General features: G+C 54.0%; 1 protein-coding gene across 1 annotated transcript in view; it reads left to right on the top strand.

The window, feature by feature from the left end:
• The window catches only part of CFAP77 (cilia and flagella associated protein 77), a gene marked incomplete at both ends in the record, with an annotated part of 136,625 nt that overhangs the window by 99,436 nt on the left and 17,480 nt on the right, over nt 1-19,709 (top strand). The window contains 2 exons of the mRNA XM_080709536.1: nt 8,547-8,652; nt 9,684-9,785. Of these exons, the coding sequence (XP_080565662.1) occupies nt 8,547-8,652; nt 9,684-9,785 (208 nt within the window). The remainder of the gene's footprint in view (nt 1-8,546; nt 8,653-9,683; nt 9,786-19,709) is intronic.

Below are 19,709 nucleotides of genomic sequence, written 5' to 3'. Positions count from 1 at the left end.
AATCTGCAAGGATTGATTCCGACTGCAATTAAGAAAAAAAAAAAGGACTTAGCAACAGGCTTGGTATCTTATGAACTGCTTGTTACAAAAAACGGTGGCCAGGCTGGGCGTGATGGCGCACGCTTGTAATCCCAGTACTTGGGAGGCTGAGACAGGAGGATCACGCAGGTTCATGGCCAGCTTCAGCTACCTAGTGAGGCTCTCAGCAACTTAGTGAGACCTGTTTCTAAAATAAAGAATAAAAAAATAGAGCTGGGGATGTAGCTTGAAGGTAGAATGCCTCTGGTTTAATCCCCAGTATCACACACACACACACACACACACACACACACACACACACACACACACACAATGGTGGTCCAAGCTGGTGTGGTGACACACACCCCTGTAATCCCCAGTACTTGTGAGAATGAGACAGGAGGATGGCAGGTTTGAGGCCAGCCTCAGCCAACTTTGTGAGGCCCTGTTTCAAAGTAAAAAATAAATGAATGAATGAATGAATGAATGAATGAATAAAAAGTCTGGAAAAGAATCGCCTTCAAAGTTGCTTGACAGTCAGACCAATGGGCCCAATCAAGGAGCCTCAGTTGCAGCTGGACGTGGTGGTGCACACCTGTAATCCTAGTACTTGGGAGGCTGAGACAGGAGGATCACAGTTTTGAAGCCAGCCTCTGCATGAGACCTTGTTTCAAAATAAGAAATAAAAATAGGGCTGGGAACAACCTTCAGTACAAAAAAATAAAAACAAAAACAAATAAAAAGGTGGGGGAAAAGTACCTCTGCTCTGACTCAGCTGCTCCATCTGTCCAGGGCCTCATGGGTGGCCTGCAGGACCCAGCCGGGCCTTGGGGGATGTCCCCAGGAGGTGGACGAGGAGTTGGGTGTTGGGTGTCTGTCCTGGGTCCAGTTTTTAGAACCGCTGAGAGGAGAAGCCCCACCCTCCGCCCTTCTCCCTCTTCCAAAGCAGCTGGTCCACGGTTAAAGAATGTTCCAAGCTAGCCCATCTGTCCACCCTCCGACCCCTGGTGGCTTTGTGGACGCCCGTGCCAGCACCTTCCGGGCCCCCAGGGAGCAGCAGACTGCTGGCCTATTAGAGATGGATTTTAATTTTATTTTAACAAAATAGCTGTCTCTACTGGAAGACGCATCAAGAGATAGGGAAGGACCCGTCTCAAGCGCGAGCGCCACGAAACAGATCTCTGCGCTGTCATTGATTTTCCTGGAAGAAAAAAATTGCCTCTGGCTACTAAACCGAATTAGTAGTCACTGATGACCAATTATTTCAGCCCGCTGTGAACGGAGCGCGGTACTGAAATCCAGTTTGTCAGACCCGAGCCTCCCTTCTGGAACACCTTTCAACAAATGTGTACCTGAAGTCCCTCAGAAGGAGCCTCCGCCTTCCTCCTCCCACCAACTTCTCCGGCTCCGCCAAGTTTTAATGAGCACGGAAGACAAGATGAGTTGCCATGAAAGCGGCCCCGGTAATCCACAGAGCGCGGGCTGCGGGCACGCGGAGGCAGAGCTGTCAGCCCTCGGCCCCACCCCGCGCCGCCGGGTGTCAGGCTAATGTTTGCAAATGATAATTTCCATCCCCCCCCCCCCCCCCCCGCGTCCCCGGGTGCCTGCGCTGGAGATCAAGCCCTGGTCTGGGGTATCAATCGCCGAGCCGCGAGGGTGGCTTCGATTGAACCGATGTGGAGTTTCTCGCTGATTTTATTTCACGTTACCTCTCCTTTCCCGCTCTATTAGACTGAATTTTGACATGATCTGGAGTTGAGTGGGAGCGCCCAGGCGCTGAGGAACTTTTCTGAAGGGTTCCTTCCGGGTAACCAGCAAGTAATTTGTCGGTGCCATTAACCCGGGTCTTGCCATCTTGACGGGCACTGCTCGAGAGTGCACGGATGGCGGGCCTGCGTCATCCCAGGACTTGGGAGGCTGAGACAGGAGGATCGCAGGTTCGCAGCCAGCCTCGGCAACTTAGCGAGGCCCAATTAGTGAGATCCTGCTTCAACATAAAAAATAAAACATAGGGCTGGGCACGGTGGTGCGTGCCTGTAATCCCAGTACGAAAGAGGCTGAGACAGGAGGATCACAAGTTTGAGGGCAGCTCCCAAAAGTAGTGAGACTCTCATCAAACTAGGGAGACACTGTTTCAAAATAAAAATATAACAGGGCTGGGGGTGGGGCTCAGAGGTAGAATGGCCTTGGGTTCCATCCCTAGTAACACACACACACACACACACACACACACCAAAAAATACCATATCTGGATTGAAAGGTCATTGGGTTCGATTTCCAATGAAAGAAGCCGGCCGTGGCGGCGCACGCTTGTAACCCCAGCATTCGGGAGCTGAGACAGGAGGATCGCAGTTTGCAGAAAGCCTCAGCTACTTAGTGAGGCCCTCGGCAACTCAGTGAGACCCTGTTTCAAAATAAAGAATAAAAATAGAGCCGGGCGTGGTGGCGCACGCTCGTAATCCCAGCATTCGGGAGGCTGAGACCTGGAGGATCACAGTTCGCGGACAGCCTCAGCTACTTAGTGAGGCCCTCTGCAACTCAGTGAGACCCGGTTTCAAAATAAAGAATAAAAAATAGGGCAGGGGGTGTAGCTCGGAGGTTAAATGCCCCTGGGTTCCATCCCCAAACCCGCAAAACAAAACAAAAACAAAAATAAAAAAGAACTGGGGTTGGAACCCAGGGGCTTTCTACCTCCGAGTTACACCCCCAGCCCTATTTTTTATTAATTATTTTGAAACAGGGTCTTACTGAGTTGCAAAGGGCCTCACTAAGTAGCTGAATCTGTCTGTGATCCTCTTGTCTCAGCCTCCCAAATGCTGGGATTACAAGCGTGTGCCATGACACCAGGCTGATGATATATATATATATATATATATATATATATATATATATTTTATTTTTTTGGCTTTCAGGGGCTGATGGAACCCAGGGGGATTGATATATATTTTAACAGCTGGGTGTGGTGGCTCACGCTTGTAATCCCAGCATTCGAGAGGCTGAGACTGGAGGTTCGTGGTTCGCAGACAGCCTCAGCTACTTAGTGAGGCCCTCTGCAACTCAGTGAGACCCAGTTTCAAAATAAAGAATAAAAAATAGGGCAGGGGGTGTAGCTCAGAGGTCAAATGCCCCTGGGTTCCATCCCCAGACCCGCAAAAAAAAAAAAAAAAGAAATAAAAAGAAAAAGAAATCCAATGAAAGAAAGGAGAAAGAAAATGAAAGAAAGGAAGGAAAGAAGGAAGGAAGGAAGGAAAAGAAAGAAAATAAGAAAGAAAAAGACAGATCTGTAATGAGTGTCTGAGGCGCTCGGGTGCCCTGGCTCCTGTCCAGCCTCAGCTCCAGGGGCCCCCATCACCCTCAGGAGGGGGCACGTCCACTGCGTCCACTGTGCCCTGGCCTGGCCCTCGATTCCCAGGGGGCTGCCCTCGTTGCCCCTGGGAAAGAGATGGGTCCTGCTCTGGCACACTGACTTCACAGCTGAGCCTCTTCCTACAGACAAAGGGGTCAAGAGGCCCCGGGCGTGCTGGGTGCCTGCGCCCTGTGGACACCTGGGCCACCCGCCCCCGCCGCCCGCTCCCCCCGGGGCCAGCTCATTTCTTCCAAAGGCCCCGTCTGGACACTGCTACAGGGCGGGCCAATCAGGGGGATCTAGCGGGCACGGATGCTGTCTCCATCTTTGGCCTGAAGACCCAGAGCAGGACCCAGTGAGGCGCCGTCCTGTGGATCCCATGGCCCGGTCGGGAAGGCGGACACTGAGCCAGCCGTGTGCTCCCCCCACACCTTCCCTGTGCACGGCACAGGCAAAGTGGGCCAGGCCCAGGGGCGGACAGAAGGTGGAGGATGCCCAGGAGCACTCGGCCGAGGAGGACCCTGGGGTCTGGGAGGAGGCCGGAGGCAGATTGGCTTCTCAATTTTGCAACTAATTAATTGACAAGCTAATTAGTGTGTGTGTGTGTGTGTGTGCGTGTGCACTAGAGATTAAACCCAGGAAACTTCTACCTCCCAGCTACATCCATAGCCTCTTTTATTTTTTTATTTTTTAAATTATTATTATTATTTTTGGGGTACTGAGGACGGAACCCTTCTACCTTTGGGCTACAGTCCCAGAACTATCTTATATTTTTATTTGGAAAGAGGGTCTCTTAAGCCAGCAAGGGGCTTCGAACCAACGCAATCCTCCTGTCTCTGCCTCCCAAGCGCAGGGATTACAAGCGTGCGCCACCACGCCCGGCTATTTTTTTTAAATTTTGAAACAGGGTCCCATTGAGTTACTGAAGGTCTCGCGAGGTTGCCGAGGCTGTCCGTAAACCTGCAGTCACCTTGTCTCAGCCTCCCAAGTACTGGGATTGCAGGCGCAGGCCACCTCCCTAGCTGAGATGTACACTTTTTAAGAGGCTTCAGCTCCTGTGCAGGTTTGAGGAGGAACCCGGGGCTGGGGGCTTTGCAGGTTCTGGTGACAGAGGATGGAGCCTGGAGAAGGGAGCCAGGCCGCCTGCCCTCAGCCTCTGCGGCTGACCTGGCGGGCAGGCTGGCGCGGCCTTCTGCACCTGCCCTTTGTGAACCCCGACTTGGATTCTCCAGGCTGGCGGCGCGTAGCCGGAGGGCTGAGTCCTGGCTTTGCTACTGGAGTGCGCTGTGTGAGCCTGGGCAAGCTGTTTGACCTCTCCGAGCTCCAGCTTTCTTGCTCCCATCTTTCCCGGGCTCGTTTAGTGAAGATAAATAATTAAGCTCTTTCCTGTGAACCCCTTCCAGCTTCTCAGAAGGAAAGTGCAGAAAGGACGCTGTAATTGTTACCACCGGGGCCCGGCCCCTGGCAAAACCACTCATTCTGAGGGTGGGTAGGAAACGCCTTTCTTGATGACAAGGAACTATATTTACCTTGAAGAAATAACATCCGAGCATGATGCCGCAGCAGCAGACGGTTGTGAAAGAAAGCAGGCGCCACGGTGCACACCTGCAGTCTCGGGATCTGGGAGGTCAAGACAGGAGGATCACAGATTGGAGGCCAGGCTCAGCAACTTAGGGAGACCCTACTTCAAAATAAATTATAAAGGAGGGTTGGGCATGCAGCGCAGAGGCAGAGCATCCCCGGGTTCAACCCCCAGTATTAAAAAATAAAACAAAATAAAAACATACAGAGGAAAATGCTAAAAATCCTATTGAGTATTGTTTTTGTTTTTGGTGGTACTGGGGTTCCTGAAAACCCTTCTACCTCCGGGCTACACTCCCAGACCTATTTTTTGTACTTTTTTTTTTTATCTGGAAACAGGACTCTTAAGCCAGCGTGGCTGGCTTCGAACCTGCGCGATCCTCCTGTCTCCGCCTCCCAAGCGCGGATATTACAAGCGTGCGCCACCACGCTTGGCAAAATCCTATTGAGTATTGAACAGGGCTGGGCTCTTACCAGGACCTTCCCGTGACCCCAAGGAGATGGAACACACTGGGCTGCTGCCGCTGAATCGGCCCAGAGAGCTCGCAGCTGCCAGCAGGGTAGGGCTGGGTGAGGCGGGTCCTGGTGGACAAGTGTCCAGCTGGAAGCCTGGGGACCCAGATCTGTCCCCCCATCCCCGGCTGTGTGGCCTCCCCAAGTGGCACGGACCCCTTGGACTCGTGATATCTTTCTTTTATTCATTACAAGACTCATATAAAACCACTAAGTAGATCTGTGATCCTCCTCGGCCTCCCAAGGACTGGGATTCCAGACGGGCGCCACTACACCCAGTTTACAACAGCAATTTTTAATATTGCATAAAAGCCTAGAGAGCCAACCAAAGTATTTCACATATCAGTCGTTTGTTCCCTTTCATTGCTGAATAGTATTCCACAGCATAGACATACCATAGTTTGTTTAACCAATCACTGGCTAGAGGACATTTTGGTTGGTTTAATTTGTAACTATTACCAAAAAAGCTGCTATGAATATTTGTGAGTATGTGTTTGTGTAGACCTAAGTTTGCATTTCTCTGGAATAAATTCCCAGTAGGGCAATTTCTGGACCGTCTGGTCAAGATGTGCCAGTTTTTAAAGAAACTGCCTGACTCTTAGCCAGAGTGGCTATTGCATTTTACGTCCCCACTAGCAGTGCATGAGAGGACTCATTTCTCTCCATCCTCAGCAGCAACTGGTCATGGCCCTGTTTATTGTATAACTGAACTAAAAGCGTGACAGACCATTGTGGCCTCAATTTGCATTGCTCTAGTGGCAAGAGGTGTTGGGCGCGGTGGCGCACGCCTGTGGTCCCAGCATTCGGGAGGCTGAGACAGGAGGATTACGGTTCGTGGACAGCCTCAGCTACTTAGTGAGGCCATTCGCAACTCAGTGAGACCCTGTTTTAAAAAATGAAGAATAAAAATAGGGCTGGGGGTGTAGCTCGGAGGTAGAATGCCCCTGGGTTCCATCCCCAGTACTGAAAAAAAAGAAAAAAAAAAGAAAAAAAGAAAAGGAATGATTCAGAGCCAAAGTGCCTGCTCAGACCAGAAAAAAGCCTGCTTCTGCTCCCCGCTGTTGGTATTCGATGGCCAAGACCATTCCGGACCCTAAGGAACAACCTAGACAGAGCTGTTTCAGGACAAGCTGGGCAGGGACAATGACCAGACAGCTGGGTCCTGACGGCAAAGGAGACGCTGATCCTGGGAGGGCCAGGAGGGCACAGGCGCAGAGGACGTCGGGGAGGGGTTGGAGAGGAGACAGGAGGCCTGGCCAACAGGCCTCATGGACCCGGCAGCGTGGCTGGGCTTCGTCTAGGAAGCAGGAGGCCGCGGAGGGTGGTTTTTTTTTTTTTTTTTTTTTGGTGGCACTGGGGTTCCTGAAAGCCCTTCTTCCTCCGGGCTCCACTCCCAGACCTATTTTTTTTATATTTTTGAGACAGGGTCTCTTACGCCAGCGCGGCTGGCTTCGAACCTGCGCGATCCTCCTGTCTCCGCCTCCCAAGCACGGGGATTACAAGCGTGCGCCACCACGCCCGGCCGGGGAGGGTGTTTTAAGCAAGCGGTGCTAGGATCTGAACTGTGTCCTGGGTTTTCTGCCCTTGGGCCAGCCTCTCCACCTGTTTATCCAGGTTAATAAGCCGGAGCAGAAATGGGAAAATTCTGCCAATTGGCCTCCAGAGACCTGGGCCGGGCCGAGGTGACTCGTGAGACCGCCGCTTCCTCTGCTGCCCTGACCCCGCCAGCCTCTCTCACGGTGACCGGTGATCAGAGCCACTGGCCAGAGAGAGGCAGCCAGCCGGGCGGTCAGCGGAGGCTGCGGGCGGGTTGCCGTGATGGATTCGGCAGAGCTGCTGGGAAGATGGCTCTTGAGTTGTGCGCGGCCTCTGGGGGTAGATATTTTGAGATTACACTTGTAGTGTCATTAGAAAGCGCAGCCATAAATTAGGCTGCTCGGAAGCATGGGGTGTGTAATAATTAAGTAATAAAAGTCGCCACAGGGGGAGAGGAGCTGGAAAACAAAGAGCTGTGGCTTGTAGCAGCTCCGCAGGTCACCCAGGGAGGCTCTGCTCAGACAGAATCCAGCCCAGGCCGTCCCCGAGGGACCCCGCGTCGCAGAAGCCGACTGTGCCCGGGCACGGTGGGGTGGGCCGGCTCTGCCTCATTCAGGAGCCGCACAGTCAAACCGGCAGAGTGTGGAGCCAGCCCAGGACAGGGCCGGAGGGAGGGTGAGGACTAGCTAGGGTTAACCATGTGGCTAAATAGAACCCAGAGAGACAAGGTCAGGATCTGCAAAGTTTCAAGGCAAGCCCCGAGACGGGAGGATCGCAGGTTCATGGCCAGCCTCGATTTACTGACACCCTGTTTCGAAATAAACAATAGCCAGGCGTGGTGGCGCACGCTTGTAAACCAGCTCTTGGGAGGCTGAGAGAGGAGGATCTCAGTTCGAGGACAGCCTCAGCTACTTAGTGAGGCCCTCTGCAACTCAGTGAGACCCTGTTTCAAAATAAAGAATAAAAATAGGGCTGGGGGTGTAGCTTGGAGGTAGAAGTTCCCGGGTTCCATCCCCAGTACCGTGAAAAAAAAAAAAAAAGAATAAATATAGGGTTGGGGGTGAGCTCAGAGGTAGAATGCCCCGGGTACAATCCCCAGTACCACACATACACACACACACACACACACACACACACACACACACACACACACACACACACGCCAAGAACATCTGAAGTGTGGAAGGGACTGGACCAGCTTCAAGAAAGTCAGATGTGAAAGGGGGCGATGGCTGGTCAACTTTGTGAGATTCTTTGCCAAGACTGGCCTGAGCAGGCCGAGGGTGCCACGGAGTCTGTCCAAAGTGGGCGGAGGAGGGCCTTGGTCCCGGCTCGGGTGCCACGAGCACTGGTGGGCTCGGTGGATGTTCGCTGGCTGGGTCTGCAAGAGGCCAGCCCCCGTAGGGACTGAGGGCTGGAGCGAGCTGTGCCCTGCCCGGGAGCCACCTGCCCCACGCAGGGCACAGTGAAGCCGATTCCCTGGGGTGGGGGCCTGCCAGGGGAGAGGGTGCCCCTTTCTCGGGCCTCAACCCTCTCTGGACTTCCGCCCTAGGCCCTCCACACCCTTCTTTGATCTGCTGCAGCACCGCTACCAGCAGCTGTGGGTGCAGGAACAGAAGGCCGCCCAGAAAGCCATCAAGCTGGAGAAAAAGCAGAAGGTAATGCGGCTTGCTGGGGAAGGACAGGGAGGGGCCGGCCGGTCCAAGGCGGGTAGTGGTGCAGCTCAGAGGTGGCACGCCCGGTTCAATCCCCGGAGGGAGGGAGGGAGAGAGGGACGGAGGCTTGTGGGGAGCAATTCCAGGCCAGCAGAGGCTCAGCAGATGCCGGTCCTCAGGAGTAGCACAGCAGAGGCCCCGCTAGGAGAAAGAGCCACAGGCGGGCGGGCGGGCGAGGGAGGGAGGGAGGACTCAGGCTGGGCGGTTGTATAGCTCCGTAGGGTGCGCTGTGGACGGGGTAGAACGCTCGCCCAGTGTCTGGATTTGGGTAGGCGCTGAGGAGGTTGCTAAGCAACAGGGACATCTCACCGCCCTGATGTTGACAGGGCTGGTTCATCCCAGGCACCCCATCCCTGTGTCCTCCCATGGTGGAGAGCACTCTCGTCTCCCTCTCTCTTCTCAGGGTCCCTATTATTATTATTATTATTATTATTATTATTATTATTATTAATTTGGTATTGGGGATTGAACCAGGGGCATTCTACCTCTGAGCCACACCCCCAGCCCATTTTATTTTTGATTCTGAAACAGGGTCTCACTCAGTTGCCAACACTAACCTATAACCCACAATCCTCCCGGCTCAGCCTCCCAAGTGCTGGGATTACCCGCGTGTGCCACCGCATCCAGCTAATAACCACCTCTTGACTCGCTCCTTTCTTCAAACACCGCAGAATCCTGTGCACCCAAACGTCCCCACCCAGCACCGACTGGGTCTGGACGTGAAAGCAGGTTGGGCACCCCCGCCCCACACACACGCCTAGTGTCTTTGTGTCAGCCTCAGAGGGCACCTGGGACACCAGCGTTCTAGGGCCAACCCAGGAACCAGGCGAGATGCCTGCGGGGCGCCCTTGGTCCCACCCTCAGCCCGCTGCGCTGCGGCCAGGGGGCAACGTGACCCTTGCGGGGAGCCCAGCCCCCACCTCTCGTCCTCCGCGGCCAGGCGCCTGAGTCACCTGCGCATTTCTGGGCTGCAGGTGATCCTGGGGAAGCTGTACGAGACCCGCAGCTGTCACCTGAGGAAGTACAAGCCGCCCGTGAAGCTGGACGCCCTGTGGCACATGCCCCACTTCCAGAAGGTCAGTGTCCCTGTCCCCGTCCTCTCTGCCCCTTCCTGCACCGAGGCCTGGCTGCCGGCCCCCGGCCCGGTCCTTACCTCTGACCGGCAGCTCCGTGGGTTCTGAGCTACCCATGAGCAGTACAATGGCGGCTGTGAAACCAAGCGTCAGCCTCTGCCCACACGTGGACGGTGGCAAGCCTGGGGCCCAGTTTACACACAGGACACATGGCGACTGCTGGGACGTGGCCAGACCCTGGGCTGGTCCAGGCCATCCTGGTGCAGGGCTGGTGCAAAGCCGCCCATCCAGAGCAGATAGGTGCTTTCCTGGCAGAACCTCCTCCAGGGACAGGATTACTATGCAGCGCCTCTGAGGCCCAGGACTAGGATGAAGACGGCCCTGTGCCCCCTGGTATTTCATCTCCAGCAGGGTGGTGGCCTCAGGGAGATGGGACCAAGTGTCAACAGGCAGCCGGGTGTGACACATGTCTGTGACTACAGTACTTGGGAGGCTGAGAACAGGAGGGTCACAGGATGGAGGGCAGCCTGCGCCACTTAGCAAGACCTTGTTTCAAAATAAAAAGTAAGCTGGTGTGGTGCTACACGCTTGTAAACCCAGTATTTGGGAGGCTGAGACAGGCTCACAGCCAGCCTACTTAGTGAGGTCCTTTGCAACGTAGTGAGACCCTGTTTCAAAATAAAGGATAAAGCCGGGTGTGGTGGCACACACTTGTAATCCCCACCCTTGGGAGGCGGAGACAGGAGGATCACTCAGGGGGCAGGTTCAAAGCCAGCCTCTCTCTGGTTAAGAGACCCTGTTTCCAAATAAAAATATAATATAAAATAGATCTGGGAGTATATCCCGGAGGTAGAAGGATTTCCAGGAACCCCAGTACCACAATAAATAAGTAAATTAATTAATTAATTAATAATAAAAATAGGACTGGGGGTGTAACTGGGTGGTAGAAGGCCCCTGGGTTCTACCCCCAGCACTTCAAATAAATAAATAAATAAATAAATAAATAATAAAAATAGGACTGGGGGTGTAGCTGGGTGGTAGGAGGCCCCTGGGCTCTACCCCCAGCACTTCAAATAAATAAATAAATAAATAAATAAATAAATAAAATAAGCCAAGCATGGTGGCGTACCCTTATAATCCCAGCATTTGGGAGGCTAAGGATTGTGGTTCTCGGACAGCCTCAGCTACTTAGTGAGGCCCTTTGCAACTCAGAGAGACCCTGTTTCAAAATCAATAATAAAAATACAGGGCTGGGGGTGTAGCTGGAAGGTAGAATGCCCCTGGGTTTCATCCTCAGTACCGCAAAAAATAAAATAAAATGGGCTGGGGATGTAGCTCGGAGGTAGAATGCCCCTGGGTTCCATCCCCAGTACTAAATAACAATAATAAAAAAAAAAAAGGCCACGGGCAGCCAGCATAAGAACAGGCCACGCAAAACCACTGGCTGGGGTACGGATCCATCTGGGAGACCAGTTGTGCTCTGGCCTCAGAACTGAACCTGTGTCTGCTCAGCCTCATGGCCCCGTAGCACCACGTGGGGGGGTTCGTGTTCAGCAGCCTTGAGCTGGGGGAGGCGGGTGTGAGAGCCGGGGGCTGTTCACACAAAGGGACAGGGGAGACTCGGGACGGTGGCTTAGGATGGGAAGAGGCCAGCGCAGAGGGAACTTTCTGGAAGGCCTACAGGGACGGGCAGGGCCCCAGGGAGGACAGCCGCAGGAGGCAGCACCCCTGGCCGGCTACCCCCGCTGCCATGTTGTGTTAAACTTCAATTTAGACAATGAAGGGACCACTGCCCTGCTGAGCCTAATACGCTTGGACAGCCTGCCGTGGGTTGCCAGGGCCTCTGTGTTGTCCTCGATGGAGCCTCCGGTTGTCTGCCCGATCGGCCTCCACTGCCACGTGCCAGTGGCCATGTGCCTCCGTGCCCATCAGCCCAGGCTGCTGTCGTGCTCGCAGATGATGCCCAGGGAAGACGGGACGCGCTGCCCTTTAGAGCATCGTTTACAGCACTGCACAGAGCCCGCCTCCGGTCCCCGCCTCCTGAACACTGCGTCTCTCCTCCCTGCACTCAGCGGTCCACAGCTCCTCCCGGGCCAGGGCCGTTCTGCTCCTTTGCCTGGGCGCGCACAACACTGCCCCGGGGCACCAGGAATCCTGGCTCCACAGGCCCAAGCTGCCTCCGCGGGCCCCCACGGTACAGCCTCAGCTCCTGGCCCCTCCTGGCTGCTTCGTCTGATTCAGAGTCTGAAGCTCAGGGGAGGGAGGCAGAACAGGGAAGGCTCTCCTGCTGGGGCCCCATGGAGAATCTTGTGCCGGGAGCTTTTGTGCCCAGACCCCCGCAGTTGCTGGCCAAGCAGAGGCTCAAATGCAGAAGCCAGTAAATGTTTCTATTTTCAAAAGGGGCTTTGCCGGGCGTGGTGGCACACCTTGTAATCCCGCGCTTGGGAGGTGGAGACAGCAGGATCGCGCAGGTTCGAAGCCAGCCTCAGCTAGTTAGTGAGGCCCTCAGCAACTTAGTGAGACCCTGTTTCCAAATAAAATAGAAAATAGGTCTGGAAGTATAGCCCGGAGGTAGAAAGCCCCTGGGTTCCAAAAAATGGGGGATTCGCCAGGCGTGGGGATGCATACCTGTAATCCCAATACATGGGAAGCCTAGACAGGAAGAGCGCAGATTGGAGACCAGCCTCAGCTCTGAGCGAGGCCCTCAGCAACTTATCAGCCTGTTTCAAATTTAAAAAAAGATAAAGCTGGGCATGGTGGCGCACGCACGCTTGTAATCCCAGGATTTGGGAAGTTGAGACAGGATCACAGTTTGCGGACAGCTTCAGCTACTTAGGCCCTTTGCAACTCAGTGAGACCCTGCTTCAAAATAAAGAATAAAAAATAGGGCTGGGAGTGTAGCTTGGAGGTAGAATGCCTCTGGGTTTCATCCCTGGTACCACGCACACACAAAAAAAGAAATAAAAAAAAATACAATAAGAAAAGGATTGGAGTTGTAACTCAGAGGTAGAATTCCCCTGAGTTCAAGCCCCAGTTTCATAAGACAGACACACACACACACGCACACACACACACACACACACACACACACACACACGTCTCAGCGGAGTCAGGGTCTGTCTCCTCAGTCACACGATGCTGCCCTCAGACCGTTAGGGGCCGTGGCGAGCCTGTACGTGGCTGGCTTCACTATTAGACCAGGCACCCTCACCCACGGAGCTGCCGGCCTGAAGCCCAGGCTGGCACACGGCCACCGCCTGCCGTGCCACAGGGGCGAAACAGAAAACGTGAGCCGCAGCTTTTGTTGGGCATTTCCCCTCGTGGGGTTCTGCCAGCTGACTGCTGCAGCCCCCCTGCCCCAGGCCAGGGGAACTGGGGGCTCACGCAGGATTGTCCACCTAGTTCAGCCAGCAGAGTCCCTTGGCCCCCGGAGTTTTGCCGTTGAGAATGTCACACGCAGTCCCCTCTTGGGAAGCAATGCCTAGGACATGTTTGCTGAGCTCTTTCCCTTTGCGTTCTGGACATGAATTCTTTGCAGGTTTCATGTCCCTGTACCCCCGATGTGCAAACCGAGGCTCGGCGAAGGAACTCACCCTGTAGGAAGTGGGCCCATTACCGCACCCAGGGCTCCGTGACCCCGACACCACAGCAGCATCCGGCACCCCCTCTCCACCTCCCAAGGCGCCTTCTAACCCACCACACACTTCTCAGTTTTGCAACTAATTCATCACCAAGCTAATTGTGTGTGTGTGTGTGCGCGTGTGTGTGCTACTAGGGAGTGAACCCAGGGGACTATGCCCCCTGCTCTTTTTTTTTTTTTTGAAACAGGGTCTCACTAAGCTGCTGAGGGGCTTGAGAAGTTGCTAAGGCTGGCTTCGAACCTGCGACCCTCCTGTCCTGGCCTCCCAAGCACTGGGATCACAGGCGTGTGTCGCTGTGCCTGGCACTGGGTAATGTTTTCATCTTCCCTAGTAAAATATGAACCCGGAGGACCAGACCTGCGGGTCCTCCACCGGGTCCTCGGAGCCCCAAAGAGTGCCAGGCGCTGAGCAGCGGACGGCGAATGTCTGGGGTGAATGACTGAGTGGACAGATGAATGGATGGTCAGTACATCCCAGGATGATCACAGTATGAGAAGCCTTTGCGGCCCTGCTGACACCCGGGGTCTGGACTCCGGAGGCCCAGCCGCCCCCTGTCATCCCGCGCGGAGCCCCGGGAGGGCCTTTGTCTGGGTCTCCTGGCTGCTCCGCCGCCACCCCCACCCCAGCCCCATTATGACGGGAAAAGGGCTTCCAAAAAAACTGGAACCTGTCATGGTGACGGATAACCTAAACGGACGCTCCCCGCTCGCCAACAGATGTCGACGCTGAACTCTGTCAGAAATAATTAAACACCTTTCACACGGGAAAGCCACAGGCTGGGCACAGCGCCGCCCTGGGCTGGGCCTCCGCGGCTTGCAGGCTGCTTCCTGCTCCCGCTCGGGGGTCCGGCCCCTGCCCCAACCCAGGCACAGCGGCCACGCCTGTGATCCCAGTACGTGGGAGGCTAAGACAGGAGGACCATAGGTTAGAGGCCAGACTCAGCAACTTAGGGAGAAACCCTTGGCAAATTAGCAAGATATTATTTCGAAGTCAAAAGTAAGATAGGGCTAAGGGTGTGTTTCAGAGGTAGAACGACCCTGAGTACAATGCCCAGTATGAGAAAAATAAAACAAAAATAAAAACAAATTAAAAATAAAAATAAAGATGGAAGGATAGGATGCGCCCTCCTCCAAGCGCGTGCTCCCTCTCCTCTCCTCTCCTCTCCTCCTCCTCCTCCTCCTCCTCCTCCTCCTCCTCCTCCTCTTCCTCCTCCTCCTCCTTCTTCTTCTTCCTCTCTCTCTCTCTCTCTCTCTCTCTCTCTCTCTCTCTCTCTGTCTCTTTGTGGTACTGGGGATGGAACCAGGGGCATTGTATTTCGGAGCTACACCTCTAGCCCTATTTTTTTTTAGTCTTTTAGTTTTAAAACAGGCCCTTGATATAAGTAGCTGAGGCTGTCGGGGAACTGCAACCCTCTGGGCTCTGCCTCCTGAACGAAGGCTGCCAGGTCCAAGCTCTCTTCAAACTCTGGGCCAATGAGCCGCCGCATGGGTGGGGTGAGGGCTCTTGGAGGGGGCGGAGCCCAGGCTCAGCCTTCTGGGAGCGGCTCAGAGACTTCCTGTGTGCGCGATGGGCCATGGACGGGCGGACTCCCCAGGGGAGGGACGGCTGGGCTGGGTTGCCACCTCTGTGCCTGGTGACACTGGCCTCTCATGCCCTCGTGCCCTTTGGAAGGTGTGTGCTGAGCTACAGGTCAGAGAGCGGTGGCCAGCGGGCAGGAGGGGGAGCAGTGGGACTGTCTGCGTATGCGAGTGACCTCCAGGGTCAGCCAGGCCGGGGTCAGTGGTCACCCTGTCACTCCCTACCTGGCAGCTGCCTTTACCTAAGACTTACTTCTTCCTTAAGCTGAGCTCAGTCCAGGCACAATGACTCATGCCTATAATCCCAGATCTTGGGAGGCTGAGACAGGAGGATGCAGGTTGGAGGCCAGCCTCAGCCACGTAGCAAGACCCTCAACAACCTAGTGAGATTGTATTTCCCAATAAAAAACAATAAAGGGATGGGGATGTAACTTGGGGGTGCCCTGGGCTCGATATCCAGCACCAAAACAAAACACCCTAAGATAGAATGAGCTACGGGTGCTCCCACGCTGAGGCTTCTGGGAGGATTTGAGAAGGACATGTGTGCGCAACCTTTTGCAGAGCACTGGGCCCAGGGTTAAGCTGCAAACAGCAGTGCTGTGAGGGTGGGGTGGTGGTCACTCACTCGCCCATTCAGAAACGGGAGGGGCATCTATCCCCCGAAGTCCCATCCCCAGGTATACAGTGTTCATGGATGTGGGGACAATTTCCAGAATGATGACTCTAGTAAGCATCGGCTGGGCCTTGTGTGCACACAGCTGTGACCAGTACTTGGGAGGCTAAGATAGGAGGTTCACAGGTTTGAGGAAAGCCTCAGCAAGTTAGCAACTCTCCACAACCTAGCAAGACCCTGTTTCATACATAAAAAATAAGCCAGGTGCGGTGGCACATGCCTGTCATCCTAGTGCTTGGCAGGCCGAGATGGGAGGATCGCAGGTGGGAGGGCAACCTCAGCAAGTAGTGAGACTCGCGGCAACCCAGCAATATCCTGTTTCAAAACAAAAAGATAAAAAGGCCTAGGGGCATAGCTTGGAGGTAGAAAACCCTTGAAAAAGAAGAATAGGGTGTAGCTTGGTAGTAAAATGCCCTGAGTTCAATCCCTAATACTATAAAAAAAAAAAAAAAACACTGTCAAGGTGAGAGCCTGGCTCAGTTATTTCTCCCCTGAACCTTGCTGTGTGGTCAGTGCACGAGCTTTTCTGGGGACACCGCAGCTCCAAACCACATGCACTGTCCTCCCTGCCTGCCCCAACAGCCCTCCTTGGGCTTTCTTTTGCCATGGCCGCTTCTGAACCACATGGTCTATGGTCACTTAATCACAAGCCAAGAAAGACAGATGGTTCATCCTTTGGCCCAAGGACAGCAGGGTTGAGCGCCCCCACCCAAATGTCAGTGGCAGCGAAGTAACAATGGCTGAGGAGTGAACGGTGGTCAGGACGTGGCGCGGGTCCACCTCGGGAGGTCCAGAGGGTGGAGTACCACACAGCAGGGAAAAGCTGTGGCTGGTTTGCACTGATCAGCGCTTTACCAAATATGGCTGGGGGAGAGAACCTGGGCTGCACTTGCACAAGCACCCACACGTTCCTGAGTCTGCTGAGCACCGCCAGTGTCTGGGGGGAGGGTCCCCACGTGGTAACCATGGTGATGGGATGAGGGTGAAGTGATGCTCTCTTCACAGTTTGAATGTCTGTACCTTTTGTGTGTGTGTATGTTTGACACTGGGGACTGAACACAAGGGCATTCTACTTCTGAGCTACGCCCTCAGCCTATTTTATTTTTTACTTGGAAACAGGCTCTCACTAAGTTGCTGAGGCTGTCCTCAGACTGGTGATCTTCCTGTTTCAGCCTCCTGAGTACTGAAATTACAGGCATGCCCCACTGCACCTAACTACATGTGACTTAAAAAAAAAACCCTCAAACTATTTAAAAAATGTTTTCAGAAGATGGAGATTCCCAGATTCTTCCCCAAGCATTCCCCAGTGCCCCTGCCCTCTTCGAGCCAGTTCTTCCCGATGTCTTACTGAGAACTCTCATGCGACCACCAATCCTGAGTTTCTCATTTTCTGCTCCATCAAGCCTGAAGCCCAGTCTGTGGCCGGTGCTGACACCGGCAGTGCCAGCTGCCAGAGCCTGGATCTTCAAGGCGAAGTTCATGTTACCACGGGAGACCCATCATTCCTTCTGTGGCACCTCGCAGTCTCGGTTTCCTGCCCACCCTCCCCGCAGCCTGCCGTTCCTCCACAGCGCCGAGCCCCCGACATCACACAGTCCTTTGGTCACTAAAGTACGGACAAATCAACTATATTTTCATTTGCCTTTTGCTTTAGAATCCTGACCTAGCAAGCTGAGCGTGGTGGCGCACGCTTGTAATCCCAGCATTTAGGAGGCTGAGACAGGAGGATCAGGGTTTGTGGCCAGCCTCAGCTACTACTTAGTGAGGCCCTTTGCAACTCAATGAGAACCTGTTACAAATAAATAAGAAATAGGGCTGGGAGTGTAGCTCGGAGGTAGAATGTCCCTTGGTTCTATTCCCAGCAGTGCAAAAAACAAAAACAAAACAAAACAAAAAAAACATTCCTGGCCCAAGCTGTTAAGCTAATGGTTTGATTTCTAAGCTTTCTGAGCACTGGGTGGACTGCTCTACTCTCTGTGGAAGGCGACCCCACCTCGGGTCTCTTGGGCCCCCTGGTGCCCTAACAGGAGCTGGAGAAGGAGTGAGAAAAAATACCCAGCAGCCGTCAGCCAGGCAGTGACAGCGACGCAGCTGATTAGCGAGAGCTGCTGAATCTAAGAAAAGGATTTTCCTCGCCACCTTTGGGCTCCCTCACGAATCACAGCTGGCTGGAAAGTTAAGTCTCTGTTAAACCCCTGGAGCGGAGCAGGCTCCGGCCCTGTCCACCCCACCACCTCGGCCTCTCCAGTTAACACAGCCTGGCCGTCCCCGTCAAGCTGTACCGACCCGGGAAGGACAGGTGCCAGCTCCACCCTCCCCGGGGCCTCGCACCAGTGTATTTTAAGAATCCTGTCTCGAGTTGGAATAAGAACCGTGCCATGCTGCCGGTCGGGCGCCGAGCAGAAAGGGGACATGTCACTCGCAGAAGCTGGGTGACGCGGAGAGATGATTCAGGGACCCCGATGCAGCTGACACTCTCTAAAAACAGCTACCCCATTAGGAACCGGCTCAGCAGAGGCGCGGGAAAGGAGAAGCTTAATGTGGTTTTACATAATCTGGCACCTTGGAGGTAACTGGGGCTGGAGGTGCCAGCTCAGGTGGCAACACTGCTGTTGGCGGGGACTTTGCCGTGGAGCTGAAGGCCTAGGGCTGGGGGGCCTGGGGAGCGGGGTCCAGGAGGGGCCGCGGCACGGCCAAGTTCCCGGAGCAGGAGAGCAGTCCTGGGGCATCTGTGGGGGGAGTGAGAGGTGACGGCCACAGGCTCCGTCCTGCGCCCTGCGCGCTCCCGGCCCCCTCGGCCTGCCCGCTCCTGAGCACCTAGCCCAGAAGCCCTGTGCCCGCTCCAGCCCCACTGGGGGTGAAAGTCTTTTCCATTCTTGTGTTGAAAAACCAATCCGAAGATTTCAAGGAGCTGGGCGTGGTGGCACACGTTTGTCATCCCAGCATTTGGGAGGCTCAGACAGGAGATCACGGTTTGCGGCCGGCCTCAGCTGCTTAGGCCCTTTGCAATGCAGTGAGACCCTGTTTCAAAATAAAGAATAAAAGCTGGGCGTGGTGACACACGCTTTTGTGCTCCCAGCATTTGGGAGGCAGAGACTGGAGGATCACAGCTCACGGACGGCCTCAGCTCCTTAGCGAGGCCCTTCGCAACTCGGTGAGACCCTGTTTCAAAAAATAAAAAGACTAAAAAATAGGACTGGGGGTGTAGCTCAGAGGTAGAATGCCCCTGGGTTCTATCCCCAGTACCACAAAATAGAAAGAAAGGAAGAAAGGAAGAAAGGAAGGAAGAAAGGAAGGGAAAATAAAGAATAGGAAATTGGGCTGGGGTGTGGTTTGAAGATAGGCTGCCCCTGGGTTCCATCCCAAGTACCCTCAAAAAAAAAAAAAAAAAAGATTTCGTGGGTCTGCTTGTTTTAGCCTCGGGTCTACGTCTCTAATCTCTCCTTTGCTCAAAGAGGTCCCGGGGAGTGAGTCCTTCGAGTGAGGCCAACAAGCTTGGTGGCGGCAGGTGGAGAGTGAGGGCCACTGTCAAGATGGCGCTGCCAGAGGATATATAGAGAAAATGTTAGGAGTCCGTCCCACCTCGGCCTTCCTACGCGCTAGCCTGGGTTCTTTTATTATTTGTTTCATTTCTTTTTTAAAAATAATAAGTGATTACCATTATTATTGTTATTATTATTATTGATACTGGAGATTGAAGCCAGGGGCATTCTACCTCCGAGATAGACCCCCAGCCTATTTTATTTTGCCTTTTTTTATTTTTTTAGGTACTGGGGGTTGAACCAAGGAGCATTCTACCTCCGAGCTACACCTCTAGCCCAATTTTTTATCCTTTATTTTGAAACAGGATCTCACTAGATTGCAGAGGGCCTCACTAAGTAGCTGAGGCTGGCCTCAAACCTGCCATCCTCCTATGTCAGCCTCCCAAGCGCTGGGATTACAAATGTGCGCCACCACACCAGGCTAGCCGATTTTATTTTGAAGCAGGGTCTCACTAGGTTGATGAGAGCCTCACTATTTTCTGCGGCTGACCTCA

Source organism: Muscardinus avellanarius (genome assembly GCF_963383645.1).
Source record: "Muscardinus avellanarius genome assembly, chromosome: 13".
Classification (NCBI taxonomy): domain Eukaryota; kingdom Metazoa; phylum Chordata; class Mammalia; order Rodentia; family Gliridae; genus Muscardinus; species Muscardinus avellanarius.
The sequence above is the reverse complement of the archived record's forward strand: the minus strand, read 5'-3'. Positions and strand labels throughout refer to the sequence as shown.